General features: G+C 39.7%; 1 protein-coding gene across 3 annotated transcripts in view; it reads right to left on the reverse strand.

Moving 5' to 3' along the window:
- DPP10 (dipeptidyl peptidase like 10) overlaps window positions 1–20,798 on the reverse strand; it is a 416,863-nt gene that overhangs the window by 86,189 nt on the left and 309,876 nt on the right. For all 3 annotated transcript variants that reach the window (XM_045032139.1, XM_045032140.1, XM_045032141.1), the window contains 2 exons: window positions 14,865–14,917; window positions 14,681–14,762 (listed from right to left, as the gene is read on the reverse strand). In XM_045032139.1, the coding sequence (XP_044888074.1) occupies window positions 14,681–14,762; window positions 14,865–14,917 (135 nt within the window). The remainder of the gene's footprint in view (window positions 1–14,680; window positions 14,763–14,864; window positions 14,918–20,798) is intronic.

Here is a 20,798-nt window from a genome sequence, read left to right on the forward strand (position 1 = left end):
ACTTGCCTTTACTGCATTTAATTTTGTTGATTTCAGGCCAATACTCTAATTAATCAAAGTCATTTTGAATTATAATCCTGTCCTCTAAAGTACTAGCCACTCCTCCCAGCTTGGGTTCAAGTGCAAGTTTTATAAGAATGCTCTCCACTCCTTTATCCAAGTCATTAATGAAATAATACTGGACTGCAAGACTGATCCCTGATAACCCCACTAGAATATGTCCTCCCAGTTTGAGAAATGATTGATCATTACTCCAACTATGGTCTTTCAAGCAGGTATGCATGCACCTTATAGTATTTCATCAAGACCACACTTCCCTACTTTGTCATGTGGGACTGTGTTAAAAGCTTTACTAAAATCAAGATATCACATCTAATCGTTCTCCCCTATCCACTTGGCCAGTGAGCCTGTCAAGGAAGGAAGTGAGGTTGGTTTGGTATGATTTGTTCTTGAAAAATACATGCTGGCTATTCCTTATAACCCTATTATGCTCTAGGAGCTTTCAAATTGATTAATACTTTCTTCCAGTATCTTTCCAGGTATCAAAGTTAGGCTGACTGGTCTATAATTACCCTGATTGTCTTTGTTCCCCTTTGTTAAGATGGGTAATATGTTTGCCCTTCTTCAGTCCTCTGGGACCCCAGAGGTTTTCATGAGTTCTTGAAGATAATTGCTAACGGTTCTGAGATCACTTCAGCTAATTCCTTAAGTACCCTAGGATAAATGCCATCAGACCCTACTGACTTGAATACATTATTTAAATATTCTTTAACCTCTTCTTTCCCTATTCTGTCTTATGTTCCTTCCTCCTTGTTATTATGTATTGTTTTAAGTATCTGGACACAATTAACTCTTTTAGTGAAGACTAAAACAAAATAGGCATTAAACACAGTCTTCTTGATATCATGTGTTATTAGTTTTCTTTCCTAGAGAAATAATGGACCTATACTTTCCTTTGTTTTTCTCCTAATGTACTCATAGAACCTCTTCTGATTGCCTTTTACATCCCTTGCTAGCGGTAACTCATTTTGTGCTTTAGCTTTTCTGACTTTGTTGTTACATGCTTGTACTATTATTTTTTGTACAAGCAGCACAGCAGCACCGTCCTACAAGTTGTCAAACTACTAAACTTGCCATTCATATGGTTAACAGGAAAAAAGAACTTGAAAATTCAGATATGCTGGGTAGCACAATACATGTTGATCAATACAGTGTACAGGATGTTTAAGAAGACAGAGATATTTCTATTTTTTTCTTTCTCTAGCAGTCTACAGGGGATAAAGTCATAATCAGTTATCCCATGGAATTCATATATTAGTTTTTTTAATTACATAAAAAAAACACCTTACAATTTAGAAGACCATATAATTTAGCATTAGTTTTCAAATACAAAGGCAGGTCTAACTATTTAGTTTAGATTGCAGCAGTTGTGTGTGTACACACACGCTATTATCATATAGAATGGATGCACAGTGTGTACCGGTATGTTGAATCAACATACAAGTCACAAATTAAACCAAAGAGATAATAGATCAAAGAAAAAAGGAAAAGAAGAGATACCTTTTATCGTCCTCTTTCTTTCTTGACCTTCTCATGCTAGACCTTCTGGGCCTTTTCTAACAACATCTAAAAAAGGGTGCATGGGGAAATAATGTCCAGCTCATGCACAGTACACAACGTTCTCAATATTAATATTTTCTCTCTGACAGCTCAGGAACAAGATAATTACTCTCAGAGGACTGGCTACATGTAACTTTCCAAACCTCAGCCCCTATACCGTATTTCAAATTTTGCACTCAGGCAGGTTTACTGCACAGATACATTTGTTTGAATGCAGGATCATTAAGCAATTTACTGATATAGCAGCTCATTCTGTAACAAACAACCCACCCACCTGTGCCCTTTGTTGTAAGGGAATTACAGGTCTCTCGCCCATATTCCAATCTTCTGCCTTTCCTAGTGTTGCTCTCTCCATGCCTGTATCCCAAATGCAGGAAGCTTCCTTTAATATGGAATACCATTTAAATTACAGCAAATACATCTAGAAAACATCTCCTCCCTCCTCTTCCTCTATTTTTAGGCTAAGCAGACAGCAGAATTTAATCACTGAAAAATGGAGATGAACTCTGTCGAAATAAAATTATCCTTCAAAATAAAGAGTTTTGATCGGAACGAAAACATTTATATTTTACAATACACGTGTGTGAGTAATTCAGAAGCATTTCTGTCAGCAGTGTAGAAAGAACTCTAGTCTTACTCCCTGTAAGTGCCAGATCAAAGATAATATGTTAGTGCCCATGTCTACCCTGGACACACAAAACCAGTCTTGGTGTAGAAAATAAATGTAGCAGTGGGAAGGTTGAGGGAGGTCATCCTAACACATACCCCTCTGGTCAGGAACAGCATTGCAAGTAAGTCCTGCCTCTACTTCTCTCCACCCAAAGTATAAACAAGTCCAGACTTCGAGTATTAAAGAGGACCCTTCTCAGAGGTCTCCTTTATTTAAGAGAAAAAACTTACACCAACATACCCAACACCTTCCTATCTCAGCTTTCTGGCTGAGGGACTCAGTCTGTTACCTCTCTTGAGTTCAATATATACCTCTGCCCAGGTGTTTCATCTGCTTGCTCTTACATCAGGTCTCTCAATGTTGCCTAGGTGGAGTCTCTCTCTGAAGTCAGGGGACATGAAGGTCTCTCAAGAGGAGCCCCAAATACTAGGCCCTTGGGCTGTCGGCCCACGATGACACCAACACTAGAATCCTCCCCTTTCCTGAGACATGTCTTCAAGACTTCCTGGCCCAGTAGGCTTCACAGGGAGTTCTCTGTTTCCAGGATCCCTTTTTAGGCTCTGCTCTAGGAACTTGCCTTCTGCCCAACCTGGACTTCTTGCTCTGGGAGCACAGTTTCTGTTTGACTCACAGTTCCTGGGCGCTCCCCTGTTCTAGAGCTTCTTCTCCTCAGGAACTTCCTCTAACTGAGGACCTTACCCTTTTATCATGCCCAGGTGCTCCCCTGTCTGATCATCTGCCTCCCAGTTACTCTGTTAGTTAACTACTTCCAGGTGAACCTATGTTGTCTCACTCTCCCTTGTGGAGCCTTTCAGAGATAGGCTGTGCCTCTGACAAGCAGAAAAGCTATAGTTCAGGGGTTCTCAAACTTTTGTACCGGTGACCCTTTTCACAGAAAGCCTCTGAGTGCGACCCCCTGTATAAATTAAAAACACACTTTTACATATCTAACACCATTATAAACGCTGGAGGCGAAACAGGGTTTGGGGTGGAGGCTGACAGCTTGATACCCCCCCCCATGTAATAACCTTGTGACCCTGAGGGGTCACAACCCCCAGTTTGCGAACCCCTACCATAGTTGATACTGCAGCAAGTTATTTGCCAAAATCAGGATCCAGCAGACTAGCATCTCTCGACTTGCACTGAAAAGTTCTCAAATAGCCCCATCCTGCACAATGGTGAGCAACCTCATTTCTGTTGAAACGTTTTATCTGATGTAAAATTGGGTTTTTGATTAAATGGATTGTTTTGCAGTAAGTCTCTGCTTTCCACAGAAAAAACTAACTTTTTGTAGAAATATTAAAACCCCCATCGCCCTACATTTTCTAGTCAAAATCTGAAGACTTTTAGGTTTTTGGCTGAAAGCTTTTCCGCTGAGAACTGAAAGCTTTTAATTTTTGACTGATTTTTTTTGGTTTTCAATGAAAAGATGAAGTTTTTCATGTGCAGGAAAAACCAACATTTTACAACCATCTCTCTTCATTTCTCATTGGCCTCATTGGTAGCTGGCTTCAGCACCTGGCAGGATCAGAGCCAGATTCATTAAGGGACCATTTGGACAACCTTTACTCATGTAAGTGTTTCTCTATCATATGAGTAACCCTATTGAAGTCTAAGTGACTACTGAGTACGTTCGTACCAATGTGAGTCAGGGGTTACACAGCTGGGCCCTTTTTATACATTTTAATTTACAAATCATTTGGCATCACATTAAAACACTTATTAATTTTTTGGTTTTCAGCATAAATTAAAAAAGACACTTTGTCCTGCTCTCATTCTTACTGTCATTTGCTTCATTAGGATTAATAGGGAGGATAAAAAAGAGGCTTTGATATTTCAGTATGTGATTCTAGGTTATTTTATCTAAGAATGCAGCACGTCAAGAAAAGGAAAAGACATTGAAAAATAAGAATTAAAATAGCATATGTAATATATTTATTTAGGAGTTTACTTCATTATCATTAATTAAGCTCACATTTGGATCACAAACTTTGATAATTTTTTTTCTGAGTGGTTGGGTTTTTGTTAATAGAAGCATTTTTGCCAGGAGGGTTTGTCAAGTCTCTCACAGTACTAATTATGATTAAATAAAATTTGTAAGAAAATCTCTTCCAAAAAATGAGTTTACCAAATTCCATGTTAACTGTACTTTGAAACTTGGATTACTTGATAGAGTAAATTAAGCTTCCCACAATTAGAGCACTAAGACACCAATTCAGCACCCATTAAGCATATGTCTAACTTTAAGTGTGCGAGCAGTCCCACCCACTTCTCATTGGCTAAAGTCAGGCACAGGCTTCGGGTTACAACCGGATCATAATTGAAAATAGATATGATTTCAGTAGACTTGTTTGAGATGGTGCTTTTTATTGTGTAGAAAAAATGCTTTTACCAATCACAATGAGAGCTCCTATTCTGCAGAGAAAGGAAATTATAAATAGTCTCTCACATTAATACAGTGACACAAAGAATAATTGAAAGATCTATGAGTTTTGTAGTGTGGCAGCAGATACATGCAAATCACTATCAGGCAGGAAGGAAAAATAAACCTACATGCATTACAGCTAGGATAAACTCAGCTGAACACAGAGTAGAGTGGCAGAAGGCTTTGAAAGTGGTACAAAGGCTCATGACAATAGGATGATGTTTTGTTTTTGTTTGTTTTAAAGGTGAACTCCTAGGCATATTAGGCCTATTTGCTTTGGGAACCCTCTTACATCTTAATGATTGAGAGGGCATTTTTTTCAGTTTTCTAATATTTTCTAAACATTGGAAGAGGCAAAGCGGAATAGACAATTAATATACAGGCAACAAATTGTTCTTTCTACACACAAGATAATGGGTTTTTCTATATACTGATAACCTGAATTACCTTTAAGCACAATAACAGCTCATCTCCAATCATAGCATTTGATAATCCTGGATTTTGCTGAGGGCACCAAATTCTGACAGAAAAGCTATTAGGCTTCTACAAAACAATCATTTTAGTACTCTGGGTAGCAAAACCATTTTCTTTAGTTCTGTTATATTAATGTATATATTTGTTTATGTGTAGATAGTTACAGGTAAGGAAATACATCTTTTATTTTTGCTGATACTTTCTGAATATATAACTCAAGGTCTCTTCAAAACCACTTACCATCATGAGAATACTGATCTTGTCGATGTAATCAATAAAATAAATACCTATAATAACATACATATATGAATATGGAACAAACAGAAAGTAAAGTCACATAAAATAACTATAGAATCCAAAGCAAAAGGAACCTTGATAGAAATATGTAGATAAAATATGTTGGACTTTAGCAAAAAGCTGTCAACTTAAACAATTTCCAAATTCACCTCAGAGGGAGCTACTGAGGAAACCAATCCAATGACTAATTGGAAGAACAGTCCAAATCTACAGAGGCATGACAGAAAAAAATATGTTATACCTTTCATATAGAACTGAGGATACTCTGGAGACCATGGGCTAGATCAGGGATCGGCAAGCTGCGGCACCCATGCCAAAGGTGGCAAGCAAGCTGATTTTTACTGGCACACTGCTCCAGCCGGGGTCCTGGCCACTGGCCCCGCTCAGCTGAGCAGGGCCGGCGGCCAGGACCCTGGCTGGCAGGAGATGGCAGACAGAACCCCAGACCGGCAGTGGGCTGAGCTGCTCAGCCTGCCACCGGTCTGGGGTTCTGTCCGCTGGCCCCACTCAGTCTGCCGACGGTGTGGAGTTCCGGCTGCCGGCCCCTTGCCAGCTGGTGTCTCGGCCACCAGCCTTTCTCGGCCCACTGCCGGCCTGAGTGAATGGAACTGCGGCTGGCAGCGACTGAGTGGGGTCAGTGGCTGGGATCCCAGTTGACTGGAGCCAGCTGACGGAACCCCAGACCGGCAGTGGGCTGAGACCGGCAGCGGTCTGGGGTTCTCACCTCTCTGCTGGCCTGAGGTTCCAGCCGCCCAGCCCCCTGCCAGCTGGGGTCTGGGCCTCCGGCCCTGTTCAGCCCTCCTGCCGGCCTGGGGTACCGGCAGCCAGCCCAGGGCTCTGCTCCTGGCCTGGTGCCAGTGCTCTGCAGCCCTTATAAAAAATTACACTACAATTAGCTTAAAAACTTGAAAACTTAAAAACTTTGTTTGTATATTACAGTAATAGTTAAAACATGTATAATGTTAATAAATACATAGGTCTGATTAAACAAAGTAGTTGTACTCATGTGTCTGTGCTTAATTTGTGTTTTCGATGATTTACCCTCTAAAAAAATCGTGCATGTCTCGCACCCCCCAGAAAGGGCATCTTGCACCCCCAGGGGGTGTGCCATCCCCAGGTTAAGAACCACGGCACTAAACTGATAAGATCTGCATTTTAATTTCATTTTAAATGAAGCTTCTTAAACATTTTAAAAACCTTGTTTACTTTACATACAATAGTTTAATTATATAATATAGACTTATAGAGAGAGACCTTCTAAAAACGTTAAAATGTATTACCAGCATGTGAAACCTTAAATTAGAGTGAATAAATGAAGACTCAGCACACCACTTCTGAAAGGTTGCCGACCCCTGATCTAGGACCTTCTGGAGAAAATACTCAACATGACCCTGGATATGTATTGGTGCTGGTGGGGTTTGATGGGGAAATGAGTCTTTTACATATGGGTTAGGAGTGACACATGCAAAACAGGGTGCGTTCTGAAGGACTAAGGCAGGCAGAGCTCAAAAGTAACAGGGTTGATATGTTGACAGATCCAATAGACAGACCATCCTGAAAACTGGATCACCTATGTGAAGATGTTTAGCTGAGAGCCACATCTTCTGGCCCACAGAGAAGGTGGAACCATTCTGCTGCTGTTGGTCCGCATATCACTTGTAATTGGATTATTTTGCTTCGTTTGGGTCTGGCAGATCTGCTGTATCCAATTTAAGGCTTCTGGGTTGGAGGAGGTTATGGGTAACTCCAGATGGAATTGGGGATAGAAATTTGTGAAGAAAGGGCTTTGTCCAGTACAGAGATATTCTGTGTTGTTATTTCTGTTATCCCATGCTGAGTTTGCATATAACTAGTTGTTCTGGTGATGGTTGATGTAACACCATAGATACTGCTCTTGTATTTGATTTACTGTCTCTATATAGCCATTCATATTAGGGTGGTAGGCAGATGTGCAACAGGAGTGAAACCCTAATATTCAAAAGGCTTAATGCCAGAAATGAGAGATGAATTGTGATCCATGACCGGAGATGATGCAATCTGTGAGTCCATGAAAGTAGACAACTGGGTTCACCCATTGCTAGGTGGTTTCCTCAGGGGAGGGCAGGCAGGTGCAGGGAACAAAATAAGCCATCTTGGTGAGATGGTTCACAACCATCAAAATCATTGTATACCCACTGGACTCAGGTAACTCCATGATAAACTCTAATGCAATAGCTACCCAGGGTCTAGGTGGAGTCTGTAAGGATTGGAGGAGTCCAAGGGGTTTACTGTGTGGCACCTTACTGTAGGTGAATACTGGACAGGAGGTGACATATGCCTGTGTTGTCTTTGCATTCAGAGCCACCAAAAGAAATTGAAATACTAAGTGCTGGGTCTTGGAATGACCGGAATGCCCCATCAGGGGGGAATCATGGCATGGTAGCAGGAGTGCAACTTGTGGGAGTCTGGGGGAATGTATACACATCCCTTCATGAAAGTTAGCCCATTCTGGATGTCATGTGATTCCTTGCTTATAGTTTCCTGTTCATTGGGGTGGGGGAGTCCATAAGTTAGAGGCTGCATGGATTAGGGCAGGAAGATCCTGATAGTTATAGAGCTTAAAGATGTAGGAGGTCTCTTGATTAGACCCCTCTGGGTTAACATAGTACTCTCCCTCTTGGAGCAGTGCATCAGCTTTGTCGTTATGTGATCCCAAGGAGTAGGAGATAAAGTCAAAATGGGAAAAAGAATAGAGCCCTCAAAAGTTGTTGCTGATTGAGGACCTTGTCCCTGCATAACTAACAGTTCTTGTGGTCACCGTAAACCTGAACTGGATAATTAGCTCCTTTCAAGATAGTGGTGCCACTCCTTGAAGGTGACTATTTGCCAGAAGTTTTTTATCTAAGATTTCACAATTTTGCTCCACAAGAATCAGCTTTCTAGAATAGAAGACTCACAGATGCAGCACCTCCTGAGTATAGTACATTTGGGAGAGCACTGCTCTGAATTCTGCGTTGAAGGTGTCTGCTTTGACAATAAAAGCTTGTGTGGTACAGGAGTGGGCTAGCATGGGAGTGGTGGTGAATGCAAGCTTTAGTTGCTCAAAGGCATGCTGGACCTCAGGGACCAAAGGAACTTGGTGTTCTCACAGAGCAGAGAGGTAAGGGATATGATTTGCTCAGAGACCCTTGGAATAAACTAACAGAAACAGTTTGCAAAGCCCTAGAAGTGCTGTAGATCTTGGATATTTCAGGGTGTTGCCCAATGACAGATCACTTCTACCTTACATGGGCTTATTTTGATACCCTCTGAAGACAGGATAAACCCCAGAAACTCTGTGAAGGTATGGTCTCTCCAGAATGGCTTGGACATGTATGTTATATTGCTCAGGGTTGTCATCAAGTATATCATCAAGATACACTACTACATACAGGTCCAGGATGTCCCAAAATACATCATTGACAAGATGTTGGAACATGATGGGAGCATTTGTTAGACTGAATGGCATTACAAGGTATTCAAAATGGCCACAGTGGTAAAGGTAGTCTTCCATTCACCTCCCACTCTGATGCATCAATGTTATATTCTTCCCAGTCTAGTTTTATGAACTTTCAGGCAACTGCCACACAATCCAATGGTTTGGGGATCAATTCTTTATTGTTATCTGATTCAGGGCTCAGTAGTCAACACAGATGCAGAGACTGCCACTTTTTATTTTATTTTTCCAAAGAGGACTGGTGGCCCAGCAGGTGAGGTCTTTCATTGAATGAATCCCTTGGCCAGGCTCTCCTGGAGGCATGTGCATAGGGTGGCCAGCTTGGACTCTTACATGGCAAAAATATTGCCACATGGAATCTTCCCCCGAGGTTGCAAGTCTATAGGGCAGTTGTAGTCTTTGTAGAGGCACGTAATCAATGTTTTTCTTTTCAAATACATCAGCAAAGTCACCATATTTAGAAAGGACTTGGGGTGTGGAGTTGGCAGGAGACCCTGCCAGGCCAGTCATCCCTGACTGAGTCCTCCTGAGGATAGTTATGTGCCTCCCACCTGCTTGAACCAAGCAATGCTGTCAACAGAACTCCAAGGGATGCTGAAGTACTTGTTCCCACAGCATCTGGTTTTTGGTTTTCAGCTGCGTCATTTGGGCCCGCATCGCTAGGTTGTCTGCCTGAAGGTGGACGACCCACTCCAGTGAATCTGGCACTCCTTGGGGAGGGGGAGCTCTGCTGGTTCCATCATTCTCCATGGAACAAATCCCAGAGGTGTTAGAGTGCCCTGTGCAAACTATCACAACTGGTGCTTGGGTGGTTAAAGGTCTGGAGTTGACCAAGGGTTAGAGCTAGACTCAAGCCAGGAGTCAGAGACCAGGGGCAGGAAACAAGAACACGTCAGGGATGCAGGAGCCAACAACAGGTCAGGATAGCATGGCTCAGAAGTCAGGTGAGAAGGCAGGGTTTGATGTAGACACAGCTGGGAAGTAATCCAGTTGTACAGACAACTTCCTGTGCTTCCTTCTAGATTACATTGTGCATCCAGACCAATTGGTGGGGCTGGGTGCTCCTCCAATCAGGACACCCAGGGGTAGTTTCTCTGGTGGAGCCAGGGTTATATGAGCCACTCAGCTCACAGTAACTAGCAAACACCTGATGATGGTTGGGATGAAAATGTTGCCTGGGGACTTGGTTCCTGATCCATGAGATCCTCACACCCTGTTGGTGTGATCTAAAAGTTCCCTAGTGCGCTTTAACATAGTACTATTTGAAACAATTCTATGTTAATGTGCACTAGGGAGCTTTTGTGGATAAATTAAAGTGCAATACAATAGTGATCTTTAGAAATCACACACTGCCAATGTGCATTGCTGCCCCATGTATACAATCCCTTATGCTCCTTAAGATGCAGATAGACACTTCGTGGGATTTTCAAAAATGCCTTGCTGCCTAACTCCCACTGAAATGAGGCACCTAGGAGTTTTTGCAAATTTTCCTGTTGGGATATCTACATATTTAGGTGCCTAAATACTTTTAAAAATCTGGCCTCATGTCACTGGAATAGAAATTATCAAGTGGGGATATCTGAGTAGAGTCAGCTCCCGTGACTTCCATGGAGTTCCATTCAGTTCAACTATAACAATACACAATACTCGGGGAGGGATAGCTCAGTGGTGTGAGCATTGGCCTGCTAAACCCAGCATTGTAAGTTCAATCCTTGAGGGGGTCACTTAGGGATCTGGGGCAAAAATCAGTACTTGGTCCTGCTAGTGAAGGCAGGGGGCTGGACTCAATGACCTTTCAAGGTCCCTTCCAGTTCTAGGAGATAGGTGTATCTCCTATTATTATTATACACACTAGCTGAAGGATGACCCCCAAAGATTTCAATTCTATTGGTTCAAAATGTTTGAGGGGATATGGCTGAGGAAAAAGAAGTTCAGAAAAAAATTAGACCAATCCAGTGTCTGAATCCCTTTAGGTCACATCACAAGACTCTCCTCTTTGATAAAGCTTTCGTACCATAACTGGGTTTGGATACCTCCCTCCTTCCCCCACAAAAAGAGAGCACTACTCAAGAAAAAAAAGAAGAGCACAAGTTTCCATGAAGTTAACTAGTTATCTTTTTATGTTGATTTATTTTACCTGGGAAGCACTTATCACTGTGGTGATGGGTGCTATACAAAATCAGGTTATAAATCAAGAGATTCTTTTCAAAATCTGGATCTGAATTCAGACTGAAAAAAACCCTCTGATTCCCCTACACTCCATGACACATAAAACTAAGGGCATTTGGATTGGTGTCTTCATTGTTAATAGAGATAAAAATAGCATTTTGAAACAGTGATTAAGTAAAAGTTTGCTCTCCCAAACTGTTTACAAACTTTTTCAATTTTACCACAAAAACGTCACGACTCAAATAACAGCTGTTCCTCTGAGCTCTCATCCTAGTCTGTATAACATAATGTACTCTAGGTAAATAACAAGAAACTGAAATAACTCACAACCAAAGCAGCCACTGCAGTAACTTCAAAACAATGGCAGGATGATCCAATTATCTCACTGCTGATAAAAACCTAACCTTGGCATTCTGCACTAGCAGCATGTGGCATGCTAATTCCATAGGCAATCCTAGAAATAGTAAATAGTATCTGAGCCTCCTTGTATTATTTTCACAAGGTCATGGGTTGATACTGTACATATGAATTCATGGTGGCCACATTCTTTAGTACAATAAGCTGTTCCTGGCCAAGTATACTAGTCCATGCTCAAACAATTCCTAATGTTTCCTTTCTTCATCTTCCTTGTATGCTCAGACCAAGTTTCTCCCTTATTTGAAGCCTCTACTGAGTTCCCCTCCCTTGCTAACCCAAATTTAAGATTATTACATAGCGTGTGTTATTTGTGTCTTGTACAGAACCAAGTACAGTGCCGGTGCTTAATACATAACAAAAACACCAATAATATGTTAACCTGCCTCATCGCCAGTTTATACAGAATAGGTGATCCAAGCCCATCCAACTCCCACACTTCACTTTGATTTAACCCCGATCCTTTGGCTTAGCCACAGACAAGTGCAGGTTTGTGGTATGTACATGCCTTTTTTCCATCGTGCATGCTAGCTGGCTGATTGATCATGGACAGGCATTGCTGCAGTGTTGTGTACTGCTTTGGGATGGGTGATGATCCTCTTAGCATTGAAGGCCACCTCCATGTTGCCAGTCTAGTTCCTGTTCAATGGTTGCAGGTTTGTGCAAACTGCTGGGTCTTTTGTGTCTACATATGATTTCTGTGTCTACATATGTTCGTAACATTGTTCCTCACCATTTTCCAGTGTGTCCCCCTGTTGACAATAAGTGATTTGCAGCTGTTGTGAGACTGTGCGGCTATGGGCGGCAATGGATCATTATCATGTGGGGTTTTTTTTATATGGATTCTTTCACTCAGTATGAATTAGTATGTGGACCAGGTGGATCTGTTATTATCTATATAGACATTGGTATGCCTTATCAGTGGCATATTTGGCAGCCTGAGTCTCCATGCCATTTGCATCGATAAGTTATGTGAATACAAACACTTATTTTGGGTGCCTATTACTGATGTCTGTTCATGAGTCAGAGCTGCTGCTGTTTGGCTGTACTCTCTTTATCTAATGTATCTGGGGCTTGTTTTGCATGACATCTTTTGTCTGGGGGCCTAGTGACGCCGCGCCCTGATACCAGTACAGTGAAAGATGCTTATAATTGGGGGCCACCATGTACCACGTGCCCTTAATAGGACAGGCTCCCCTATAACCTGCTCTGCTAGAATTATCTGTGCCACCCTCCCTCCATTAAAGAAACAGCTGTTATTTCTCATAGGAGCAACAGCAATTTATTCATACATGCGCCTCCTCCTTTTCGTATTTGCACGGGATGCCTTGGAGCAGGGTGTAGGTGGGGGACAAGTATGACACAGGCTTTTTTTTTTTTGCTATGTACCCTTTTCGTTCCTTCTCCCAGCATGCACTGCTGCAAACAACATTTCCTTCTTGTTAGAAAGTGCTGAAACGCTTTGCTAATGTAGCTTTGCAGCTGAGATATAATACTTGGTGGGCTGCACAAAGGATTATGAGTTTTAATGGAAGTTATCCTTCTTTTCTAATTCTGCAGAGCAAATGGTAGCATAAAGGCCACAGTGCTGAAGACATTTAGAAAGCACATTAACTTTGTAATGGACATTATTAGAGATGGTTAATGTAATCTTTATTGCATTAAAATTATGGTCAGTATTTTCAGACTTGGGTGATTAAAGTTAGGCACCTAAATCCATATTTAGGCACCTAAATCCATATTTAGGCACATAAATAAGCGGTCTAATTTTCAGAGGTACAGAAGCTCCCACAGAAGCCTATTAGGCACCCATGTTTGAAAATGTTGGTCCAAATTTCCAGTGACAATCTAGGCAAAATATATTCCATGTTGTTACTTTTCTAACTTTTAATTTTTAAATGTGTCACTCTTTTTTATGTATTTTAGGACCACATAATGTTGATTTAGCAGCAATTATCACCTACAGTTTTTTGGTTATGCTCTAACACATTAATCTACCGCACAGTGAGGCACTGGAAATCTTCCTATGAATTGCCGTTAAAAAAATAATATGACACACTTAATTCCTACTAAGTTTTACACACACGTTACCGCTCTGTCAAGCATGGTGCAGTGCCTAGTAAATAACGTATATATTTGTTATTATCCATCTTGTCACTATGCATTGGTTTTTGATAAATTAGTGTGGTTAATTATTAAAGAATGCCAAGCATGTTCCAGAGGACTGTAATTACTTCTGGCTTCCCACCCCCATGTGCTTAATGCGATGGATCCCAACCAGAGGCATATTCTCCATCTCCACCATATTGATTAATGACACAAGCAACAGGTTATCCTCTCCAAGTGGCCAATTTATAACCAATCTGCATGCAGAATTCTCACTGAAGTTCCGAGCATGAAGGGGCTGCAGGCTCATGCCTAAAGGCAGTAATGAGACTATTAGATCATTAAGACTAGGATTGTGTGATTTCTTCATTCTGAGAATTGAGTTTTCCTTATTCTCCTTAAACCTTCCTCTTCTATGCACCAATTTCTTTGCTTACTTCGTGCGATTTTGTAAAAGTTAATACTTATTTGTAAAACATGTTAAGATTATTGGATGAAAGGCAATATAGATGTGCAAAGTATTGTTATTATGGATTTTAACTGACCTTTACAATAATTTCACACAGAAACTGAAACCAATGCATTTTCATCTTGTTTGTCAGATCCACTCTGGGTGTCAAATGTGTTGCATTTTATCCAAGATTTCCACAGATTTTGCACCTGAAATTTTTTTCATCTGCAACCCTAGTCCTCTCCTAGTGCCTGGCAAAAAGACTGATTCAACAAATTACTTAAGCAAATTACTTTAACTTTAAAACACATGCTTAAGTCCATCCATATGCACATACTAAAGTGGTTGGCTGAATAGGAACAGACTTAAAACATGAATTTATGAATCAGGGCCAGAACCAACAACAAGAATAGACCTTGCAGGTTTTATAATCCCAAGTCTCAATAAATCTACAATAACAGAAACTTCCCTTTATGTTTTTGTTTGTGTTTTTTGCTCAGTAATCTGTCTGTGGTGGAGTGTTAGCACAATATATTACAATACTATTTTTAGCATAGCATTTTAAATTACTGTTCTTACCAGTTGCTCTCCTTGTACACCCCATGCCGCATACTGTAAAATTGAATCCTCTACTTCTGGAGGGTTTAACTCCCAAACTTCCCTTGAAAAAATGTAAACATTTTTACTTGAACACATTAACACCACCACATTTTTTAAACATTGAAACTTAATCATATTGTATTGAAAAAACAAAATGACTTACCTTGTATGTATGTTATAAATCACATATGAAGCCGTATAAGAATAATGAAAAACCTGTAACAAGAAAGATAGATCCAGTATTCATAGCTGTCATTCAGTACTAAGTGTGAAGAATATATTATATTGCCAATATTTATAGTCTTCCAATATGTCCGTACATTGTTTCCTTGTTACCTAAATTAAAGTTTGTGTCAGTATTAATTATAATTAATAGGTCTGAAATATGGTTTGAATGCAGTATGAAGGACAAACAGCGTTTGTGGTGCAACCCACTGTTCTAAATGTACAGTATGGTTAGTTAATTTCATCAATCACTTAACCTGTGCAAAATGTTCATGCCCCAAAATCAGGCAAACTTGCCCCTACTGCAAAATAATTCCCTTGTTTGAGAAAACAATAAAAATTACTAAGCAGAAAATATTTGTTCTCTTGCAAATTTACACCAATTTATAGTCAAAACAAAGGCCTATGTCTGGACCTCCACTGTCAGTTCTTTAACTTTTTAGTGGACATAGATATGTGTCAAATGATAGCCACCTGACTAGCCCATCATGGAGGGTTACAAATAGAATATTTAATTAGGAATGATATAATAGCAAGGAGAACAGACAAGTACAGAAAAATATTCCTACAAAAGTATTCATGTAGAGGCTAAATTAACTGACTCCTAAAGACAGAAGTGTTGTGTTTTTCTGCAAAGAGTATTGGAGGGTAGAAAATTAGGAAGACGTACAGGAAGATTATGAGAAGAGAGAGATAGTGTTACATAATGAGAATCAAGCAAAGGGTTTTTATCTGAACAATCAGAATGCAAAGATGCTATAAAACATCTACTGCAAAATATGAAAATAGTTTGGTAAAACTCTACCTAGCCACATTAAAATGTATCTGAGGGTTATATCATGTTACCATGTATTAGTCAACTACAATCTGTTACACCTATTTTGCCAGTCCTCATAAGAAAAATAAACCCTCAGATAGACGGTGACAATAAAACATAAGAGGTTTTTCCTAGCTGAAAAAAAGAAGCACTACAGTTAAGTAACTAGATAAACAAATAAAATCAATCCTAGGAAGATGGTTGCAACACTAATAACATTTATATTCTCTATACCACTGAGATATTTGCATGCAGTTGACAATGAATGAACAACATGGATTTCTGTTGTAATGAAAATTAACATAGTCATTAAGGAAACACACTCATGAACTACTCCTTCACAATTAACATTTGAAAGGAGTGAAATAACAATTCTGGTTTACAATTTCAGGAATTGTTATCTCTGCACTGTGCAAAGCTAAAACAAGATCACTAGACCTAAAGCTGCAGTGGCCAGTGGAATTTCAATTCAGAAATTGAAGAAAGCGGCTTGACTTTTTTGTGATTCACTCTCCCACTCTGTGAAATAGGAATAATGATACCTACCCACCTTTGTGAGGGGCTTGGAAATCTACAGATGAGAACTGCTATATAATAGCTACATCTAATCATAATAAAATAATAACGGTAATCCAAAGGGAACATGCGAGAAAGGGGCACCTGAAAATGTGGACATCACTAATGGAGCCATCTCCCTCAAAGAATAATGTTCCAATAAAACTGGGATGTTGTTTTGGGGAGAGTGGGATACACCTCACAACATAATGAATTTTAAAAATAAAATAGGACTATGATTAAAAATGCAATGTCTTATGAAGTACTCAAATCCCCAAAAGGTATTACCCCGACTGGGTTAACAGAAAGATTGCTCTCATCGTGACAACCATATTTTCAAATTTTGTTTTTCCCGGGTATCCTTTGAATTCCAACAGAGAATTAATTAAAGGATCCATAGAAACACCATTCTTCTTAGGGAAGCTACAATTCCTCGCAGGTTCCTATCCACTCAAATGATAAACAACTTAAATATAAGGGCCCTTTTCTTCCTCCAAGGAAACTTCTAAAATTAAGCTGCCTCTCTGACCACACACATCAACATATACCAGTTACAGGTATTTATCGAGAATTAGTGAAATATTAAAATCCAGAAAGATTGTTCAATCCAATGAGAACCTCAAATCCTTTAGAACTCCAGCGCTCTCTTCTTACCTTATTGGGCCTGTGGATGCTACTACATTATAAGTAAATAATATAAGCTGATGCCTCAAGGAAAACTTTAAAAACATTCAATTTGGAAGCAATTGTATAGACAGATTTACAAACGATTCTATATTTTCACCACATTCTTCATTACTAAGGATATCGGGTTGGAAATGGAACTGTTGCCATTTTAGGGCCTAGTTCAGTCACCTTTCCTGACAGACCTTTCCAGGACAAACACCATGACTCTATGGGTAGTCCTATAGAAAAAAATCAACCTATCATTTTTGATGTCTGGAGAGTCCATAGCACCAGGAGAGGAATATGGAATAAGAGTTGATGTACTTGTAATAAACAAGGGCTGTTTTCATGACAACTAAACAAAATATAGGCAAGAGGATACTGAAAAACATGCATAGTGTGAGTAGGGTATCCATAGCAATAACTCTTTAAAAATAAACTCTTAAAATATTTTAATTTTGTAACCTTGATATCAAATATACGTTATTTCATTTACGACAGTTATGTATATTTTCACAATAAGTAACAAATAAAGTGTTAAGTGGAGTATGTTTTAGGAAGAGATGTTGAACTACAAAGTTATTTTACACAAACTATTATTACATACAAAGTGAAGGGTATTTTATATTCCGTTTAATTCCCTCTCCTTTTTTGTTACTTAAATATCTCAATCTAAATATTTATGAGCTTTGCATTGAAGGTATTGGTGTCTCCAGAATGATTCCTACAGTTGGAAGAAACTGACATTACAAAAGGTTATTTACAAAGGAATTTTGTCGTTTTGCTTGAATCTTTCATGCTGGTTTAATTTTTTTTAAAAAAAAGTAGTACTATTGATAAATAACAAATAGGATGACTGGTTGTTCACACTAGTTGTAATAGCCAGAGACACTAAAAAAATCACTGTCTAGAATAAAAATATTTGGAGGTGGAAAGTGATTTCACTCTCTAAACTCTCAATGCTAGAATATGAGTTATATCCTCAGACATGCTCCAACTGCTTTGTACTGTGGTGGAGGCCTAATGCTGACTTAACCAGCCCCTTTAAGATTTCACTGATGTTAGGGAATCTTCTGGTTGCATAGAGATGATGCAGTGGCTCCTAGGCCACTCTTGTCTTGACCCCTAGTACATGGGGAGTGGTCAGGGAAAAGGGGGCATGGCTAGGACATCCGTATTCCCTTTTGGAATCAAGAGCAGCTAGCATAAATCAGAGGAGCTCCAAGGTAAGCCTGATTTATGCTGGAGACTGGATTGGCAACCAGACAGGCCCAGGACCTGCAGGGTGAAGCGATAGCTTAACTCTGTTTTTGTCTCTTCCCACCAGTCTTGCATTAAGCTCAGCCCAGACAGACCAGACAATCTGACCCTGTATATTCATAGCTTTCTTTGTGAAGGTTGTAAGATTCAATTCTAAACTATCTGATTTTCCCTTTCACCTTTGCACCCGCAAATATTTCTTATAATCCTTGCCTTCTAGTAATTATGGTGGTGACTACAAAACATGCTCAAAGACTACATCAGGATTTCCCTTTCAAACATGTCACCCGAGTCACCTTAGCTGTAATTCTAACTGACTTAAGAGAAGTGAAGTTCACTAGTATCTGATGAAAAAGAGCATACTGAGGAAAAGGAGGGAAGAACATAGTGAGAACAGAGAGAAGAATGTCCTGCTAAGTATAGGGAAGGCAATGAATGAATGAGAAAGCAGGGAAAGCCTCTTGCAGATGGAGCAAAGAGGGAGGGGCAATGTAACCATACTTGTTGTGTTTTAAAAAGTTAAATACAGTCGGATCACCTCCGCACCATTATGATCAAGTCTTTATCTTTTATCAGTTTATTCACTGGAGGAAAGTGAAGAAAGGACAGTGGCCCTGCATTATTCAACAACATGACTGTATTTTTCAGAGAGGCCACTGTGAGGAGATTGCAGTGGAAACATGAAATGTAGATGTGCCAGTATGGGATGTATGCTTGCCCAGGCTCACTCGTCTATGGCAAATAAATAACATTCGACAAATCTGCTGAGATAAGTTACAAAATGTTCCCCCCATCAGCTGGCAATGTTGATTTAGGAACTCTGAAAATGGACTTTTAGATAAAATAGACAGCATATGCCCCCTCTGAATATTTTGTTTATTTTTTCTCCCACCACTGTGCACTGAGTAACAGCTGTGGATTCAACATGTAACAGCTACTGAATATTAGATATTCTTTTCAAAAACAGCCCTTTGGAGTCTTCCATCAATTTGTACAGTGAACACAGGCTTTAATCTGAGGGCGTTCAACATTGGAGGAGGGGAGGAATTCCTCTGCATTTATGTCTGAGAAATCAACCTAGAAAAACTAATATTACAAAGGATCCAAAAGAAAAAGCAGCTTTAAGACAAATAGCTCCAGACAAAACACATTAGAATAACAATCTATTATTCAGCAAAGAGTCAACAACAACAACAAAAACTTATCAATTATGATCTGAACCTTCAGTCGACATATTGTCCTAGTTTTTAGCAATGTCCTTTATTTTCTGTATGTCAAGGTACATCTTAGTCTTGCTGGGGTTCCTAAAAATGAAATATTGTCATGAAACTCAATGCCCGGTCTAACAGAATGTAAGGAAACAAAGTATAATATGTGCCAAGCTGCCAAATGTGCAGTTTCATGGCTCCACTAATTCTGTAATGTACTCCAGGAAATATTCACTTGAAAGGAGTGATTTAGAACATTTCTCAGCAGTGGAGTTTTTGGGCAAAATACAGCTAAGAGAACCCAACTAACAACACCAGCTGTGAGGTGATAAGTGTCCTCAGCTCCCATGGAAATCGATGGGAACTGACAAAACTCAGAGCTTCACAAGATTAGGCACTCTAGATTTTTGGGGAATCCAAGTACCCTTTAACTGTGTATTCTAACTGTATTCTATACCCTGCTTACATTACTAAGGCCTTATTTATTTTAAGAAGCATAAAGACATCACTTTGTTAGCTTGGATTTTTTCAATGGTTTAAATGACCTATGCTATATCTTAATTGTTTCCCTACCCAGACACTTGTACAAAGTGTGCATGTGCACTTTGAGTTAGAGTCTCAAACTCTTACTCTGTCTGAATTCTATCACACACAGTGAATTCTCCCGTCTGATTTAAATGAGAATAGTTGTAAGTCATGATAGCACTTGGAATGAAAAGAGTGGCAGAATCTGGCTCTATATAAATAAATATGTTAAAATCAGCATTGCCTCATATGCTCTCAATTATTTCTTCCAGTCATATCAAAGTTTAGCTTCCTCTTCCAACTAAATGAGACAGGTGTCTGATATGCAGTATTCCCACTATTGATTTTTTTTTATGTGGATTTAACCAAACAACAAGAAGAATGCCTATCCTGGGCCTCTAAGTGCTCTTCCCATTAATTTAAATTGCAATGCAAATAGCATCACAAAATTAAACCAGCAGCATATTTCTGCATGACCACTGCCACTTATCTCCACGGGGACCCTATGGCATGGAGAGAGAAGCAGATTCTCAAGTAAAAAGGCACCAAGCTATGAAGATCTTTATTATAGGCCAGTGTGTTATTAGAGCTTTTATAGGTAATATTTACACTCCAGTCACACGAAGGTAAATTCTAGGAGGCTAGCCAGATAATTTCTGCCTTAAAGAGAATAGTTAATTTTGTTTAGTTATAGAAAGCATTTATTGCCATAACATCTGCATGTCATCCCAATAAGAAAAACACAAATCTGAAAATAAAACTGTCTCCCCCACAGAGTGCAAATGACTGATGCTATTGTTGCAGAGTTACAAACTTTGGTTGTTAGACTGTTCAGCTGAGA

Source organism: Mauremys mutica, chromosome 10, assembly GCF_020497125.1.
Source record: "Mauremys mutica isolate MM-2020 ecotype Southern chromosome 10, ASM2049712v1, whole genome shotgun sequence".
NCBI lineage: Eukaryota > Metazoa > Chordata > Testudines > Geoemydidae > Mauremys > Mauremys mutica.